The sequence below is a fragment of the Podarcis filfolensis genome (genome assembly GCF_964270895.1).
Source record: "Podarcis filfolensis genome assembly, chromosome: 10".
Lineage (NCBI taxonomy): Eukaryota > Metazoa > Chordata > Lepidosauria > Squamata > Lacertidae > Podarcis > Podarcis filfolensis.
In genome coordinates this window covers 18,683,033-18,699,889 of record NC_139612.1, presented here as the reverse complement: position 1 = coordinate 18,699,889, position 16,857 = coordinate 18,683,033, and the positions used below count along the sequence as shown (strand labels likewise).

General features: G+C 42.8%; 1 protein-coding gene across 1 annotated transcript in view; it reads right to left on the bottom strand.

The window, feature by feature from the left end:
• IQUB (IQ motif and ubiquitin domain containing) overlaps positions 1 to 16,857 on the bottom strand; it is a 32,947-nt gene that overhangs the window by 5,024 nt on the left and 11,066 nt on the right. Inside the window, exons 8-11 of the mRNA XM_083574440.1 lie at positions 13,771 to 13,946; positions 5,252 to 5,422; positions 3,768 to 3,944; positions 1,656 to 1,904 (exon numbers count right to left, since the gene is read on the bottom strand). Coding sequence (XP_083430566.1) covers positions 1,656 to 1,904; positions 3,768 to 3,944; positions 5,252 to 5,422; positions 13,771 to 13,946 — 773 coding nt within the window. The remainder of the gene's footprint in view (positions 1 to 1,655; positions 1,905 to 3,767; positions 3,945 to 5,251; positions 5,423 to 13,770; positions 13,947 to 16,857) is intronic.

The following is a 16,857-nucleotide window of genomic DNA, read 5'->3' as shown; positions in this document are numbered from 1 at the left end:
TTCCGGGTTTGCAGCGTTGGGGAGCCAAAATGTTCGACTTGCAAGGCGTTCAGGAGCCAAGGTACGACTGTATCATATTGGATTAGGTAGAACATCATAATTAGGTAAGGTAGGATGCAGCTCAGATTCCAACAGTGGCACTAGATTGCATCCAATTGTGTCCCTCTGCTCATGGAAGGCTCTTTGGTCCAGCTGCTGCTTCTGTGAAGTGGGGGAAGAGTTATCCATCCCCCTGCTGCCCCCACCCATCCAAAATCTGCTCCAGAGGGTCGAGGGACCCTTTGGATCAGAATGGGACATGGCATGGGGAGCTGCAAGAGAAAGGAGGAATTTGTAAAAAAAAAAAATTGACCTCTCCCTTCCATGCATGGAAGCCTCCACTGGAAAAAAAGAACATTCTGTAAGGTAAGGGATACAACTGAACACAACCCTATATTTGTAGCTATTGTTTTAATAAAACAACAGCAGTTATGCTGTTTTATTTCAGAACTGTTGTTGCTGGCATCCGTCTGTCTCGAGATACAAGGGAGTGTGACCCCAGCGTGAAGTCAAACTGCTGTGTCGGCACCACCAAAGTGACCTCCCTGGGACACAAGCCCGGGCAGCATATATGGAGGTTCTGGGCTGCCCAGACGACAAGACACCCCCACCCCCACCCCTCAGCCAAAGGAAAGCAGAGCAATATGCTTGACACAAGCCTGGCTGTAGGAGTTGCCAGAAGGAAGTGTACAAGGTGCCATCCAATCATCTACGGGACTCTTCTCCAGATTTCTCCTGAAGATATCCCACAAGGCAGCGGAGGTTTAGGGTCAGCGGTTTCCTTCTCCTAGATGGGCTACCTTCCTAAGTTGACAAGTCCCATCTGCCCCCCACTTCCCTCTAAAGCATGTGCAGAAACCGTCTTCTTGACCGTTGGACCCACTCTTGGTCTTGTCCACTCAATCCACCGGAATCTGTCTTTGCAATGTAGAGGAAGTCCCTAACTCACAGTTTGAGACCCATTGGCTACCCTCACCTGGTTCAGCTGGCCAGTCAAAGCTGTTTCCTGGGGTGTGGCTGATGTTTCTAGGAGCCGCAGGTGAGAGCTGAGTGCAGGGTGAGGACCAAAGGTGGGCAAACTGCCCCAGAAGGAGCATGACATGTCCTCACCCAAAAAATCCCTGTTCTAGGACTACATAGAACAATACAATTTTATGTGCTGCTAAGCTGTCTTTCACGTTCTTAAAGTAGCAAAGTAAGATCATATTTGATGAGTATTTTTCTCCAAAATGCCTCTGGAAACAAAACACACACACACACACCATACAAAATCTCCATGACTCAAGATTTCCACAAATGTTCCATCTCTGTCTACTCTGATTGGGTTTAGACTTGGATTTGGTAGCATGCTCACGTGTGGAGGCAAAGGCAAGTCTATATGTGAAGCAGAAATAGCACGACTGGTGTCACAAAAGGGTTGGGAACTGCAAACAGGCCACTGGCAGGAATTGATTTATCATCAAGGCAAGAAACAAAACGAAAAGGAAAGTTTTGTGTAATGCAAAAGCCTCTGTGCTCTGCCACTACTTACAGCCAGCACAATATAAAACTCTGTTCCATTTTGTGCTGTCTGAAAATATTATCTTTAACATCACTATTCTCTGTCCTCTGCATACCTGTAATATGAAGGCAATCTTAGCACCGTCCTTATAATTCAATTCTGATTCTCGGAGATTTCGGAGCATACGTTTGTATTTCAAGAAGGCTTCCCTCTGGCGAGCCTCATTATCCAGCTTGCAGCACAGACGACAACGGCCAACAGTGTGGGAACTAGCAGATATGGCAAAATCCGTAGAGGGCAGGTACCTTTTGCAACCAAGGCAAAAGTGGATGTTGTGGTAAAGCCTCATTGGATCAGGTGGAACCTGCAATGAAAACAGATCAGCTAATGAACGATAACAGTATTTTCCACATTCAGTCATTAGCCTGGCCCACAGATCTCGTCCCAAAGTACAGTAGTTGCTGACAACTGTATGCATAGAAACCTTTGAAATTGAAGAAATATATATCTGCAAAACAATTATGCTGCAGCACAGCATGCGGCCTGTCAAATGCAATCTGTTTCCCCATTATATACAGTAAACCGAGTGATTATGAACATATTTTTGAAGTTTGATATGTGAGGATGGGTTTAAAGGGCTAAATATTCTGCTAAATTATATAAAAACACTTTGAGGAGAATGAAATTGTCCATATGGACTACTATGGTTGTGTTTTTGAGATGATGCAGAGGAAGAGATGAAGGCGGAAACGCTAAAGGCTTCAGAAACCATTGTTTAGTCATTTATTTTATTTTTATCTCTTTATTCCTTTATTGTCAATGCAACCTACTACAAAAATTATATAGAATGATCTCCTTTTAATTGCCATAACGATTTTGAAGAAGCAGTAAGTGCACATTTTAGTTATGGTCCTTCTCTATATTTGCCAGTAACAACAAGCGTTTGTTTTGAGGAAATATTTTTCATTTTTCAGTTTTATGTGTGTGCCCTTTCACTTTCAGTGCCTTCAACCTTTTACAAAACAGAGAATATCAGCTGCAAAGCTGATAAAACCCACCCTCCAGCTAGCATTCAGTTGCTTTGACAGAAACACTTGAAAATACTTTATTTAAAACAGTTTTTAACACACACAAATTATCAGATGGTTAGAACGCTATTCTCATGTGTGTTTTGTGCAATAAAGTTAAATAAGAAAGAGAAGCACCCATTTCTTTTCAATGTGGTTTCATGCACTCAAACCTGTCTGGCATTTTCAGTGCTAAATGAGCAGCTCTTCCAGCATACTAAGTAAGTAATTAGTTTGGTTTGTCTGGTTGCCACTAATGTTCTTAAAACTGCTTTAAATGTTATTTCTGAGACTGGCATTCCTGCCAAGGTGTACTAAATCCAAACATAGCTATCCTATAGCCTTGGTCTTCAGATGGAATGACTCAGAAGCCCAATTTTTTGGGGAGAAATAAAGCTGTAGCCAATAACCCTGTTCGACATTTCTCCATTCTAGTTTCATGATGCTGGCTGGGAAAAAATGCCTCTGGCCTAAAACCAAACTGCTTGTATCAGCAGAAAGTTACTTGTTCTTCTGACAGATGTCATAATCACCAGAGAATGGTGACATCTCCATCAAAATGACATATAAAAATGAGTGAATGATTTCAGCAAGGCACCTTAAATTTTGTAATCATGTTCATCTTACCTTTTTATGGAACCTGAGAACTCAAGCGAATTAAGGTAAGTTCAAGCTCAGTAACAATGGCAACACTAACATTTATAGCTCAACATGCTTGAACCATACAGCCTTGGCAGTATTATTATCCTCATATGGTAAAAGGAAGACAGAGACTGCGAAAATAATGACTTGACTAAGGCAATGTAATGACTATGTGTCTAAAGTGCAACTTGAGCTTGACTTCCCAGCTCATACTCTTAGCCACTGTTATCAGTTTGTTTTACCGCTTTCCATGTTGATCTCTTCCTATTAACTAGGGGCAAGTTAGCATCCGTTGTCCTGCTGTTTAGAAGCAATACCTGGGTTTCATTCATATACACAGCACAGCCTTCTCAAAACGTCTTCAGTTGAATAATTGAATAAGGAAAAAGAAACCATTCCTCTCTCCATTATGCAGAAATTCAACTGCCTCTGGGTAGACTATGGACTCTTTAGCGAGTAGTTTTACTTAGCTGCATGCCAAGGAACAACTGTAACAGAGAAGAAAAGGAACAAAATACCTTGAGATGTCGAGCAACCTCTGGATTAAAAAGTGGTGTTTTGATATACTGAAGAAATAATGTACATATTCTTTGTCTGAGCCCGTCTAAGTTACATTCCTTCACTCCCCTCATCATGAGGTCTGCTTCTCTGTCAATCAATTCCACTATCTCATGTGTGAGTTTAGAGTCATGTTCCTGCAAAGGCAAGCAAGATGTTTAGCAAATCACATGCACATCATTTCTTAATTCCTTACACCGATTGCCTGTCAATTTTGAGAGAGCAAATGCTCCAAGGCTTCTTAAAGCTTAGCTTTTTGGGGAATGGGAATCGTGTATCCACACACCTATCTGTCTTTAAATAACTGTCTGTCCAGATCAATTTTATGCTGTGTTTATATATATAAAGTGCTCACTGACTGGAGTGAAAAAGAGCTCTTTCCCCCAATGCAGTATCAAGTACAGTCCTGCCCAGACCAGACTGGTACTACAGTGTATGTGTGTGTTTGTGAGAGTGCATGTGTGTGCTTGCTAGCTCTGGGATGGCTCATTTGGTAGAGCACCGGTCCTGAGAGATCTGCATTGGCTCCCAGTACGTTTCCGAGCACAATTCAAAGTGTTGGTACCGACCTTTAAAGCCCTAAATGGCCTTGGTCCTGTATACCTGAAGGAGCGTCTCCACCCCCATCGCTCAGCCTGGACACTGAGATCCAGCACCGAGGGCCTTCTGGCGGTTCCCTCATTGCGAGAAGTGAGGTTACAGGGAACCAGACAGAGGGCCTTCCCGGTAGTGGCACCTGCCCTGTGGAACACCCTCCCTTCAGATGTGAAGGAAATAAGCAACTATCCTATCTTTAAAAGACATCTGAAGGCAGCCCTGTTTAGGGAAGTTTTTAATATTTAATGCTGCATTGTTTTTAACACTTGATTGGAAGCCGCCCAGACTGGCTGGGGAAACTCAGCCAGATGGGCGGGGTATAAATAATAAAATATTATTATTACTATATGACTTATTTAACACACCTGTGTTCTATGACTCTATGAGAGTGTGCATGAATAAGAGGGTTAAAGGTCCTTACACCACACCAGGCTCTTAATGTAAATTGGACAGACATGCGATATTTACTTGTAAATAGCTGAACAGTGTGTGGTACAGTTTGGCTCCGATGCTTCCTGAAATCAAAGGGATTTTCCTTCCTGGCTGTTTGGGATTGAGCTCAGGCATATTTTGAACTGTAAACTGCCTTGGCAAAAAGGGGATATATTAATGCAGCAAATAAATCCTCCTATACAGGTTTATTCAGAAGTCCCGCTACGTTCAAGTGTGCTTAGGACTTCGGTTTTACACTTCTTAGCTAATGTAAAAGTATCAGTATATAGTGGGCACCCTGGTGTTGAAAGATGAAAGCTGGGGCCCCTTAAGTCCTTGCAAACCGTCCGTAATTGACAGTGTACTGTGTGTGATCTCAGTAGGGCTTCTTTAAAAGCTTGAGAGAGAGAGATACCTTCACCGTGTGCTTCAGCGTTAGCAGCACATCCAGCCGTTCATCCTGCGGAAGGTCTTTCATACTAATGCTGCGGTAGATTTCGAGCAACTCCCTGGCCCTCAGCGTGAACTGCGTATCCATCTCGGTAACTTTGCCATCAAATGCTTTCCACTTTTTGGGGGCTGCACACTTGAGAAACATTTTGAATCGCCGCGTTAGAAAGGAGAAAGGAATCGAGGACAATGCTTTACAATGTGACCAAAGGAAGCTTATAGAGTCTACAGATCTGACGCCCTGCTAATAAGAACTGCCGCTGTCCCAAGAAATGTGCAACTATCTGAAACGAGACATTTTCCTGTCCATTTCAGTAGATTTGTTGCCAAATTGCGGTTTCCTAACGAACACAAAACCAGATAAACAATAATTAGAAGCGGGGGAAGGGGAGAGAGAGAGTGTGTTCATTCCATACACTATATCTTCCTTGGTAATTTACTAGTTGCTGTCAGAGTACAACTAAAAACCAGTATTATGCCATAATAAACTCTGCTAATGCATGGAGAGGAGCGAACATCAGGACTGCCACCAACATTCTCAAAATATGGAAACAATTCGTTCATCTTTGAACAATGTAACAACAATAACAACAGCAATTTTATTATTACAGTAACTTTATTATTTATAACAACAACAACAACAACTTTATTATTTATACCCCGCCCATCTGGCTAGGTTTCTCCAGCCACACTGGGAGTTTGGGAATTCTATGAGTGTGATGATAACTTTATACAGTACCTGCGAATTTCTGTCTGCCTTACTGCTGTTGAAGCCACAGCCCTTCTTTTAGCAGAAGGGGTTGTGATGCTAGATGAAAGATCCTTCATAAGATAACGGAAGTCAACGAAGAGCAAATAACCATAAGAACACCAGAGCATCCCTGCAGGTTCAGGCCAAAGGCACATCTAAGTCCAGCATCCTGTTCTCACAGTGACCAACCAGATGCCTGAAAGCAGAACCTCAGGACAGTAATGCTCCTGAGTGTGATTCCCAGAGACTGGTATACAGAGGGATGCTGCCTTCAACTAATAGCATTATTGTCCATAATTCCCTTTTAAAGCCATTCAAGTTGGTGGCCATCGCCACCTCTTGTGGGAGCCAACTCCACAGTTTAGCCATGTGCTGTGTGAAGAAAGAATTTTCTATCTGTCCCAAATATACAGCTTCATTGGATGCCCCCAAGTTTATTGGGTGTCCTAGTACTATGAGCGAGGGAGATAAACTTTCCCCCCATCACAGGGGAGTGAATTGCTCCATCCACCTGAATATATTGCCATTTTTCTAAACCTTTCTAAACCTTTTTCAGCTCTGCAATATCCTTTTTGATGATAGATTCCTTTTCAGCCAGAAGTTGGGTCCTTTTTCTGTCGCTGTGCAAGCTTGATGATGTCATGCACGGGAAAGGTTCGTTCTTGAGCCCTGCTGGCTTTGGATAAAAAGCCCTTTTCTCGCCCCTTGGACTGACAGTCAGCTCCCTCCAGATTTCAGAATCTGGCTGTCTAGAGTTTGACAAAAATGCCACAAATATTAGCCTCAGACCTATGGCCCAATTTTCATGCTCCTTTTCCAGTCAATGAGATGCATAGGAGCCCATCCACACTTACCTCTTGCCATGAGCTTTTTAGCTACAGGTCCATGCTTTCAAGCTCTATGCCAGAGTGCGTCCCCCCTGGCCCCGCTTTCCCCAAGAAAACCTGCTCTTTAACACTGAATCGGAACAAACAGCAATTCTGTGGATTGCCATTTGCTCCAATTCAGCGGCAAAGAGCAGGTTTTTGTGAGGAAAGCACTGCAGCAAAAAAAAAAAAGTGCTTGGACGCAGCGTAAAAATAGATATATTAAAACATATATTCACAAGTCACAGTACAGCTTTGTCCACTGCCCTGATATCACAGAATGATCATTCCAGTCCTGAATACCACATCACGGTCGTGTTGGCTCATCAAATATCCTCAATAGGAACCCAATTACTGATCTGGTTGGCTAGACATTGTCAATCAATATATCCCTTCCACAGACACCTCTGCGATGATGATGGCATTGAAATATCCTGTTCTTCTTCAATAAAAGAGCTTTAAAGCATGGACCTATGCCTAGAAATGAGCCCCTTGTCTGTGTGACTAAATCCTCAGCCCAGGGCTAGCCTTTACCTCCCAGCAAAGACCAAAGCTGGCATGAACAACTGAGCAAGGATGGGTAGGTAGGGGGAGATTTCCAATCCTAGCTTGTGGCAATATTCTCTCTCCCTTTCCTCTGCCCACTCAAAAAGCTTCAAATGATCCAGATTAGCTCAAGAGCTTGCTCCTTGTTCTCACACTCTTAGCAACACAAAGAGCTGTCAGATGGTTGGGTCTACCTAGCCAAATATTATCCACACTGACTTGCAGTGGGTCTTCAGGGTTTGGGGACAAGGGTCTTACCTGGCTCTACCTGTACATGCCAGGGACTGGACCAAAGACTTTCTGCATGAAATCAGGTGCTCTACCAACAAACTACATATACTCCCAAACAATCTCTCACCTGCCTTCAGCAGTCCACCCCTTCTTCCCTGACCATTCAGGTCCTTAAAAAAGGACCTTAAAAAAAAACACTCCAAAGCTGATTATGCTATGTGCTATTCCGAACCCAAGAAGTAATATTCTCAGTTAAGCTCTTCTCTGTACAAAACTCAAATGCTCAGCCAGTTTCCTCTTGGAAGTACAAATCTGTAGAGTGTTAGCATTCATCCATTTTTTCAAGTTATGTAAGCACAAAAAGAGGGAAATAAAAGAAAATAAGAGTTCATAAATGAGAATTTGACAGATTCTTAGCAGGCTTAGTTCTATAATTAAATGAGGGGCTGATAATTGGAACTGACGGGTTGCAGCCAAAACTGATTAAAAAATCCGACAGGAAACAGGCTTGTCTAAATTATGAAGTTCTAAATCTTTCAATTAGAGCTAGCAAACTCCAGCAAAATCGGAAACAGAGGATTGTTGCTCTAGCATAACTAAAGGTTTATTAATTTGTTTTCCCATGCATGCATGATAAAACAAATCCTTCATATAGGACCATAAAGCCTAAGTTCTAAGCCTGTATTTTAGTAAGTCGGGTTTTGGTTTTTTGAAAGCCAATGCTAACAGATGAGTTTTTTGTTTGAATACACAACTAGTTTTAGCTTATTCATCTAAGCAAGTGTCCTCTTGCTCTCCTGGCTTAAGATTTATTTATTTTTAAACAAACCATAGGCTTGCAACCAACTACATTCTGCTCAGAGTAAAAGGTAAAAAGGTAAAGGACCCCTGGACGGTTAAGTCCAGTCAAAGGCGACTATGGGGTTGCAGCGCTCATCTCGCTTCAAGCCAAGGGAGCTGGCGTTTGTCCACAGACAGCTTTCCAGGTCATGTGGCCAGCATGACTAAACCACTTCTGGCGCAACAGAACACCGTGACGGAAGCTAGAGTACACAGAAACGCCATTTACCTTCCTGCTACAGTGGTACCTATTTATCTACTTGCACTGGCATGCTTTTGAACTGCTAGGTTGGCAGAAGCTGGGACAGACCAACAGGAGCTCACCCCATTTCAGGGATTCGAACCGCCGCCCTTCCGATCGGCAAGCCCAAGAAGTTCGTTGGTTTAGACCACAGTACCACCTGCATCAGAGTAGACTCGCTTAAATTAATGGACTTAAGTTAGTTACGGCTACTAACCTCAATGGGTCTACTCTCAGTAATTCAAGCATTGGATAGAACCCACAAATAAGAACATAATGGTTTTGCTCAAAAGAGATCCTAGGGTAAGCAGTAGGTGCTTCTTCTCAGCTAAGTAAAGGTAAAGGTAAAGGGACCCCTGACCATTAAGTCCAGTCGTGGCCAACTCTGGGGTTGCAGCGCTCGTCTCGCTTTATTGGCTGAGGGAGCCTGCGTACAGCTTCTGGGTCATGTGGCCAGCATGACTAAGCCGCTTCTGGCGAACCAAAGCAGCGCACGGAAACACCACTTACCTTCCCGCTGGAGCGGTACCTATTTATCTACTTGCACCTTGACATGCTTTCGAACTGCTAGGTTGGCAGGAGCTGGGACCGAGCAACGGGAGCTCACCCTGTTGCAGGGATTCGAACCTCAGACCTTCTGATCGGCAAGTCCTAGGCTCTGTGGTTTAACCCACAGCGCCACCTGCGTCCCTTAAGCTAAGTAGAGACCTCCAATTTCTACTAGCTCCTCTGAGGTGAAGAGCCATATGCACTGAACAGCAGTGTGTGAAAAGGTTTCCTTGACCTTCAGAGACAGATTTTCAACAGAAAAGGATGGAATGGCGATGCATAGATGGAAAACCCCAACATGCAGCTGAACTCTGCCCAGAGTTCTTTGGAGACAAGCTACTATTCATTTTAGCTTCTGTTAAATTTAGATAAAAACCTGGAGGTGTAGCCATTTTAATTTATATAGTAAACTAAATGTATAATGTATAACGAAGGGTCTCACACTCCACATTTTCATAAGTTATGATAAGAACATATAATTTTCTAAATAAAATGTGTTCATTCTTTGCCAAAGAACTCAGTGTCCCCTCAAGGCCTTTTATCCATACCCAAATTCTGTTTTTGGGCTTTTTTAGATATATGCTCAAAACTGGTGCAAGAAATTCTGAATCTCCAGTTTTCTCCTGCCAGCTCTCTTCTGCTTTTTTAGTTGGCTGGCTGCAACATGGAAATTACAATAATCCTGTTATCTAAATTGCTTCAGAGAGCAGGTCTATTGTAAACTGCATTCCAGTTGCCACCACATGAAAGCTGCACAGAGTGTTGCCAGAGGGGTGGGGAATACAACTTGCGCTGGGAGAAGCAGGAGGAGATGCAATGAAGAATTGCAGAGAATAAAGACAAACAGGGAAGGAAACAGTAAAACACCTATGAACCAATATTTTGAGTAAATATCTGGTGCTATTAGCAAAGCTGACCATTTGTTCAGGCAAGTGAGGATGCAATTTAGGACAGGATCTCAATTGAATAGCTAGTGTAAGAAGGAAGATCAGTTCTCCTACTACTGCCCCAAAGCATTTCATTTCGAGAGTACATACATTTACTAGAGCAGCTATCAGGATTCTCTCAACTGTCATGGAGATTGAATAGCTTGTGGAGGTAGGGGATTTCTGTATATTAAATTGGCAGAAAGTGGATAACCTACTACCCCCCTTTTCCTCTATCCAATGACAGCCAAGAGCTCATTTTAAATCCCTTCACATGTAGCTACATTCCTACTATTTGGAGGTAAGGTAAAGGTAAAGGGACCCCTGACCATTAGGTCCAGTCGTGGCTGACTCTGGGGTTGTGGCGCTCATCTCTCTTTGTTGGCCGAGGGAGCCGGCGTACAACTTCCGGGTCATGTGGCCAGCATGACCAAGCCACTTCTGGCGAACCAGAGCAGCACACGGAAACGCCGTTTACCTTCCCGCCGGAGCGGTACCTATTTATCTACTTGCACCTTGACATGCTTTCGAACTGCTAGGTTGGCAGGAGCAGGGACCAAACAACGGGAGCTAGCCCTGTGACGGGGATTCAAACTACCAACCTTCTGATTGGCAAGCCCTAGGCTCTGTGGTTTAACCCACAGCGCCACCCGTGTCCCATTTGGAGGTAGGGTGGATATAAAATAAATAAATAAAATTGTAAATTATGATGTTGGCCTTAACGTCTACATCATGCATGCAGCATATCTATTCGACACATTCACATTTGATCCAAATTGGTGACTTCATTTGGTCTTAAAGACCACAATGGAAAAATTTGTCAACGAAGTCTCTTTGGTGCCTAAAGCCCAAGTCATGGTCAGAGGGGACATTTGATTCAAGGAGGTGGGGAGGTCAGAATTCTTTTCAGCAAATTTTATTTCTGCATTGAAACTGAAAATGGTTATCTAAACGCATCATTCCAAATCAAGTGGATTTTTTCAAGAAGGAGAAGATCCACAAAAATTTGAAACCAGTATCAGGGAAGTAATTCTGTGCTTAAGCCCAGAATACTATAGTACCAAGCAGAAAGAATAGAGCCATTTACCTCTTGGGCTTGCACAATTAGGATCATTTTGCTCTTTCCTCCAAACCAAGTAGCTGCCAATCCCTCCCCCTTCTTACTAGTCTTCATTTCCAAAAGCTACTTCCTCTGTCTGCTTCTCTTATCTCTACGAAATATCTCGCTGAATTCACTTCTATATTAAATGTGTACCAAGGTCCAGTTGCCAGCCTTGAAGCCTTGTTAAGCAGTTTGTTCGTCCCTAATCTCCTAGAAGCAGGCTAGGCCATCAGCTAGGAACATGCGGAAATGCCAGAATCATGAATCACCGCTAAAGCGTAGGGACTGTATATAATGCCCACCATGATTTGTGTGACTGTACATGCAGCCCTTTTTTGAGCAGCAGAAACTGTACAAATTTCAGTACATGAAGACACTAGTTCGTTCAGAGCCTCCATGATAATCCGTCCAGATTGAATGTCTGCTTTTCACCATATGCACTTCCAGTGGAGTTTGGAACAACAACAACAACACAACAGCTGAATGGTGGCTGAATTGTTATTATTCTTTACTCTAGTGCTCCACTCCTTCACATTGCTCTTCAATATCCATTTTCCTTCAAAAGGTATTTCCTGAGCCATCATACCTTCACCTACACCTGACATTAAAGGCGAGCAATGAAGTGTTGCTGTACATACTGAAATTTCAAAACCTCCACGTTTATTTCTACTATAGTGGCCGCTAGTGACATCTGGTGGTGGGTAAGTAAACTTAGCATATTTATTCTGGGCGGGGGGGCGGGGGGGACCATTCTGACATACGATAAATTTGCCAACTTTGCTTATCCACTACACTATTCTCATGGTTATCTTATTTTATTCAAAAGGAGAGATGAATTAGATATTGCCTACCTTTGAAGTCCTATTCTTATTATGTCTAAAATGTATGGTGAAGTATGGTGAAACTAACCTTCTGGTTTGCAAAGCCAGAATTATAAGAACAGAGTAGAAATTAAACCCTCCTGTTTTCAGGCCATATTTTGAGTGATGCAGCTGTTCTTTGAAGGATACAACTGCTGGATGAGGCTTGCATCAGTAGAGCACTATGGAGGATAACAACGTAAAACTTGAAATCCAGCTATAAAGTCAGTAGTTTGATTGAAAGAGGTTTATGGCCATCTAATTTTTACAGAAACTGACCAGTCTACTAAGCCACTGCTCTAAGCTTAAGCCACTACAAGGACTACTTGCACAACACCTTGAAAGGGGCAGGATGGGGGTTGCTCGCTTCTGATGATCAGGGTACCCATAGCGAAGCGGCCCTCCAACTGCTGTTCCATGCACTTATATCACAGCTTATCATATCACTGCTCAAGCCACTTTAGACAGTCTGCAGTCATATGGCAATCTTGGACGCACATCCAAACAATCAGATGGATTCTGGTAGAAGCTTTTGCATACCAAATACAGCAGAACAGATCAAGGGGGAAGACGGGTTGCTATTCTTCTCTCTCAGGGTGCAGATAGCAAGATCCACTGAAGGAACTGCAGCACAGCTTTTCTATTCCACACGCTGCTGATACTACTCTGGGCATGCCAATACCACTGCCAAGCTGTTCATGGCAAGTTAAAACCTTCCAATGCCTCACCCTGAAGTATCCAACATATTCTCCCTGAGACTCAGGCTTGCAGGCTTCTCTCCTCACCAAGGCATGCGAGCACGGAGAAAAGAGTGGACTACGGGATGCTTAAAAAGTGAGGCCTAGGAAGGCTATGCCATCAATTGCCTGGCATGTTGCTGTGCCCAGCACAGCCATACACCCTGCATGGGAGCATCATCAGAAGACTGAGGGACTTGGCATAAGGTGCCACTCTACTCTTCCGTCCATATGAGAGAGCAAGATTGTGACCATAATTAATGAGGGAGGACCTGGCATCACTCAACAGATTTCAAGTCTTTCAAAAAACCCCAAACAACCACTCTTAATAGCTACTCTTCACAAAATCTGGAATACCACATATCTCCCTGTGATGGCATCAAACTGCTGGATCTTCCAAGACTCTAAGAATGGCCCATCCATGCAAATCTTCTTACAATGTACATTCAGGGAAGTATGAATGAGACTACCGTAATACACTGAGTTCCTTGTGCTTCTAATGTAGCATTAATTGAGGGTTGCACAGGGCACGGTAGTCATCATCTCCAATGAGACGGCACAATTAAGTAAATTAAGATGTAAGTGGTGGTTTTTCTGTGCTTAGGTGAAAAGAAGCACTCATCAAGTTTTATAGGCGTATATAAAAAGGCTTTTAATAACTGTACCTAATGAGCCAATTTTACTGCCAGACATGCATGAAACCCACAAATCATATCTTCAACTGGTCAAGTTAATTACTGTGCTTTTCTTCAGTCTGCTGCTACTTTGTAAATGTTAATTCAGGTTTTTGAACTCTGGGTGCGTTCAGTGTTCAGACAGAAATTATCTCACTGACCTTTTCCAAGAAGGACAGGATTGCTTGGTGCGCGTTCTCTTCATATGCGTTTATTTTGTGTCTCCCGATGGTAGCAATCAGCTGGGCCTCTTTTTCTAACAGTCCACAGAGAGCTGCCTTCCGTTCGGCTCCAGTGAGAGTGCTGTTGATATTCTCAAGCTCCTCTTGCCTCCATACTACATCAACAAAAAGATAATATTATTGATTTTTTTTTTCAACTCTTGTTTTCTTGATTTAGCCTTCACATGCTATGAATAGGAAATGTGCCAGCCAGGTGTTTAAATCAGGTGCTTAAATCAGCGGTGAAAGGGGATTGTGCTTTGTTATTTTGGTACTCTGTTTTTAGGAGCATAGGTAGCATGCCTTAGTTGCTGTTTTCCTGCAACTCTCCAATACCAGCTGGTGTTTTGTACCTATGCATTTGTGCCCACTTTGCTTCTGTCTTTAACATACAGTACAGTGGTACCTTGGAAGCCAAATGCCTTGCCTCCTGAACAAATTGGCTCCCGAACGATTGAAACCCGGAAGTGAGTGTTCCAGTTTTCAAACGATTTTCGGAAGCCAAACAGTCAGCGCGGCTTCCACAGCCGCACTTTGGTTTTTGAATGGTTCCGGGAGTCGAACGGACTCCTGGAACACATTCTGTTCGAAAACCAAGGTACCACTGTACTAGAGATCAGCAAGGATGGAGAAACTATGCAAAAAGGGCATCTGCACAAAGCTTGCTACAGGGTTTGTGTGTGCTTATGAAGCACACTAATTCCTGCAGTTCTTTCACCTGTGGGTTTCATGTCCTCGTATAGGATATGGCAGTGGAAATACACCACAAGTGAAGTCCAATGTCTCAGTCACTGCCAGTACAAGTTGTGTGATATACCCATGCTAAGATCTAGAGAGCAGTTGTCCTTTGCATTTCAGAATTTATTTTATTTCTTGCACTGAAATGCAAGAAGAGAAGGTCTGATGTACGTACGCACATTTATTCAACAAAAACAGACAAAACCCCCTAAAGTTTTTAAGGTCTCAAGATTCCTACTCAACATTAGAATTAAGCATATTACATCTTGTATCATTGCATACTGGCATATTGACTGCCATTCACTGAATATATTACACAAACAGCTATTTAAAATACATCAAGTGAGTAAGCTGAAATTTATAAATACTGTATTGTTAAAATAATATGGGCATTCAGTTACAATGTTGTAACTAAAAACCTGCATCTGTTGAACGCCATCCTATACAACATTCCAATGCCTGCTATTACTATATAATAGTATTTTCAATGTGCATTAAAATGAGAACACAGCATTCTATTATGGGAGCATTAGCAAAGGAGATAAATACTTCAAGCAAAACCATAAATTATCCAATTAGGCTTCCGTGCCAAGGTTAATAATCTCCTTAGGAACCGAAGATGTTATTATTCTACATAAGAAACTGCAGCAGTGGGAGACAGAAACACGGGATGTGCATATTTTTAATAGCTCCTAAAGTAGGAACAAGAATGTAATAGTCTCAGTTCTGCAATGATGTTCTGTATGATAAACTCTAGCTAAATTCAAGCTACTCAGGTGAAACTGAGTTTTTTTTGGATCAGAAGACTAGATTGTATTTTACTCCTGGCAGTACAGTTCTGCTCTAGCAACAAGAACTAATTTTGGTACTTATATAGACAGCTATATGCATAGCTATCCAAATTGAAATCAGTGAGCCTCCTGGTGCTACAAGTGCTTGAGAGATTTATTGGAGCCCTTTTCCCCCTCCCCAATCAGCATAACAAGATAAAAAGAAGAAAATATGGAAATTCACATAGGTGCATAACAAATATATATATGCACGCACCTAAAAGAATATGGAATAAAGTATGGTGATCCCAATGTTTCTCGAGTATTGCTCTTCTTCAGATCAGCTATAGCTATTTTATTATAATACAAAATGAAGGAGATGAACTTTCCTCTCTCCCTTCATTTTGTATTTTCACAGGCTAATAGTTATAGTTGATCCCCGAAGAAGGCATTCTAACAATAAGGCAGGGCAAGTGGGAAGATCATATTTCTTCCATCTTGAAGCAATGAAGAAAGCTCTCCATCAGTCTTATAGGCATGTGGGTTATCCAAAAGTTCAGTATTCATTACCCTCAACTTACTCTTTCAGGATGTGACCAGAAATGTAAAGCTACTGCCATCTGAGAGGAATACTAAGCATGCATCTTTTATTTCTGTCTCTTTGGGGAAAAGTCTTTAAATGGGGTGCTGAAGTGTACTGGGTTTACAGTGTTCCTCTGATTTTCACTTTGAGCAGAAGGCTCTTGATTTACCATGGACCATTCAGAACCATTTACAACCAAGTAGCCTTGATGCTAATTACGTTAAAAGGTAAAGGTAAAGGTACCCCTGCCCGTACGGGCCAGTCGTGTCCGACTCTAGGGTTGTGCGCTCATCTCGCTCAAGAGGCCGTGAGCCGGCGCCGTCCGAAGACACTTCCGGGTCACGTGGCCAGCGTGACGAAGCTGCAGCTGGCGAGCCAGCACCAGCGCAGCACACGGAAACGCCGTTTACCTTCCCGCTATAAAGCGGTACCTATTTATCTACTTGCACTTAAGGGTGCTTTCGAACTGCTAGGTGGGCAGAAGCTGGGACCGAAAGACGGGAGCTCACCCCGCCGCAGGGATTCGAACCGTCGACCATACGATCAGCAAGTCCTAGGCACTGAGGTTTTACCCACAGCGCCACCCGCGCCCCTAATTACGTTACAACACACATAATCCATATAATGTGGTTATTGGTGTATAAAACTCACAAACCTTTCTTTTTTAAATTACAGGATCTTTTACTTTGCTCTGTAAATGCTTGAGAAGCCTTATGGATCTAGTTCAGTGACTTCTTTATATCATAGCATTACAGAATTTGAAGGGATCTCAAAGGTCATGTAATCCAACTTCCTGATGATTCAGGAAATCTACTACGCTCTGCATAAAAAACCCTAATGAAGGAGAGTCCACCACCTTCTAAGGCCATGGTCTGTTCCACTCATATTGTCAGTAACCTCTTCCTTACATTAAGCCCCTGTGCTTTTTCTTGTAAT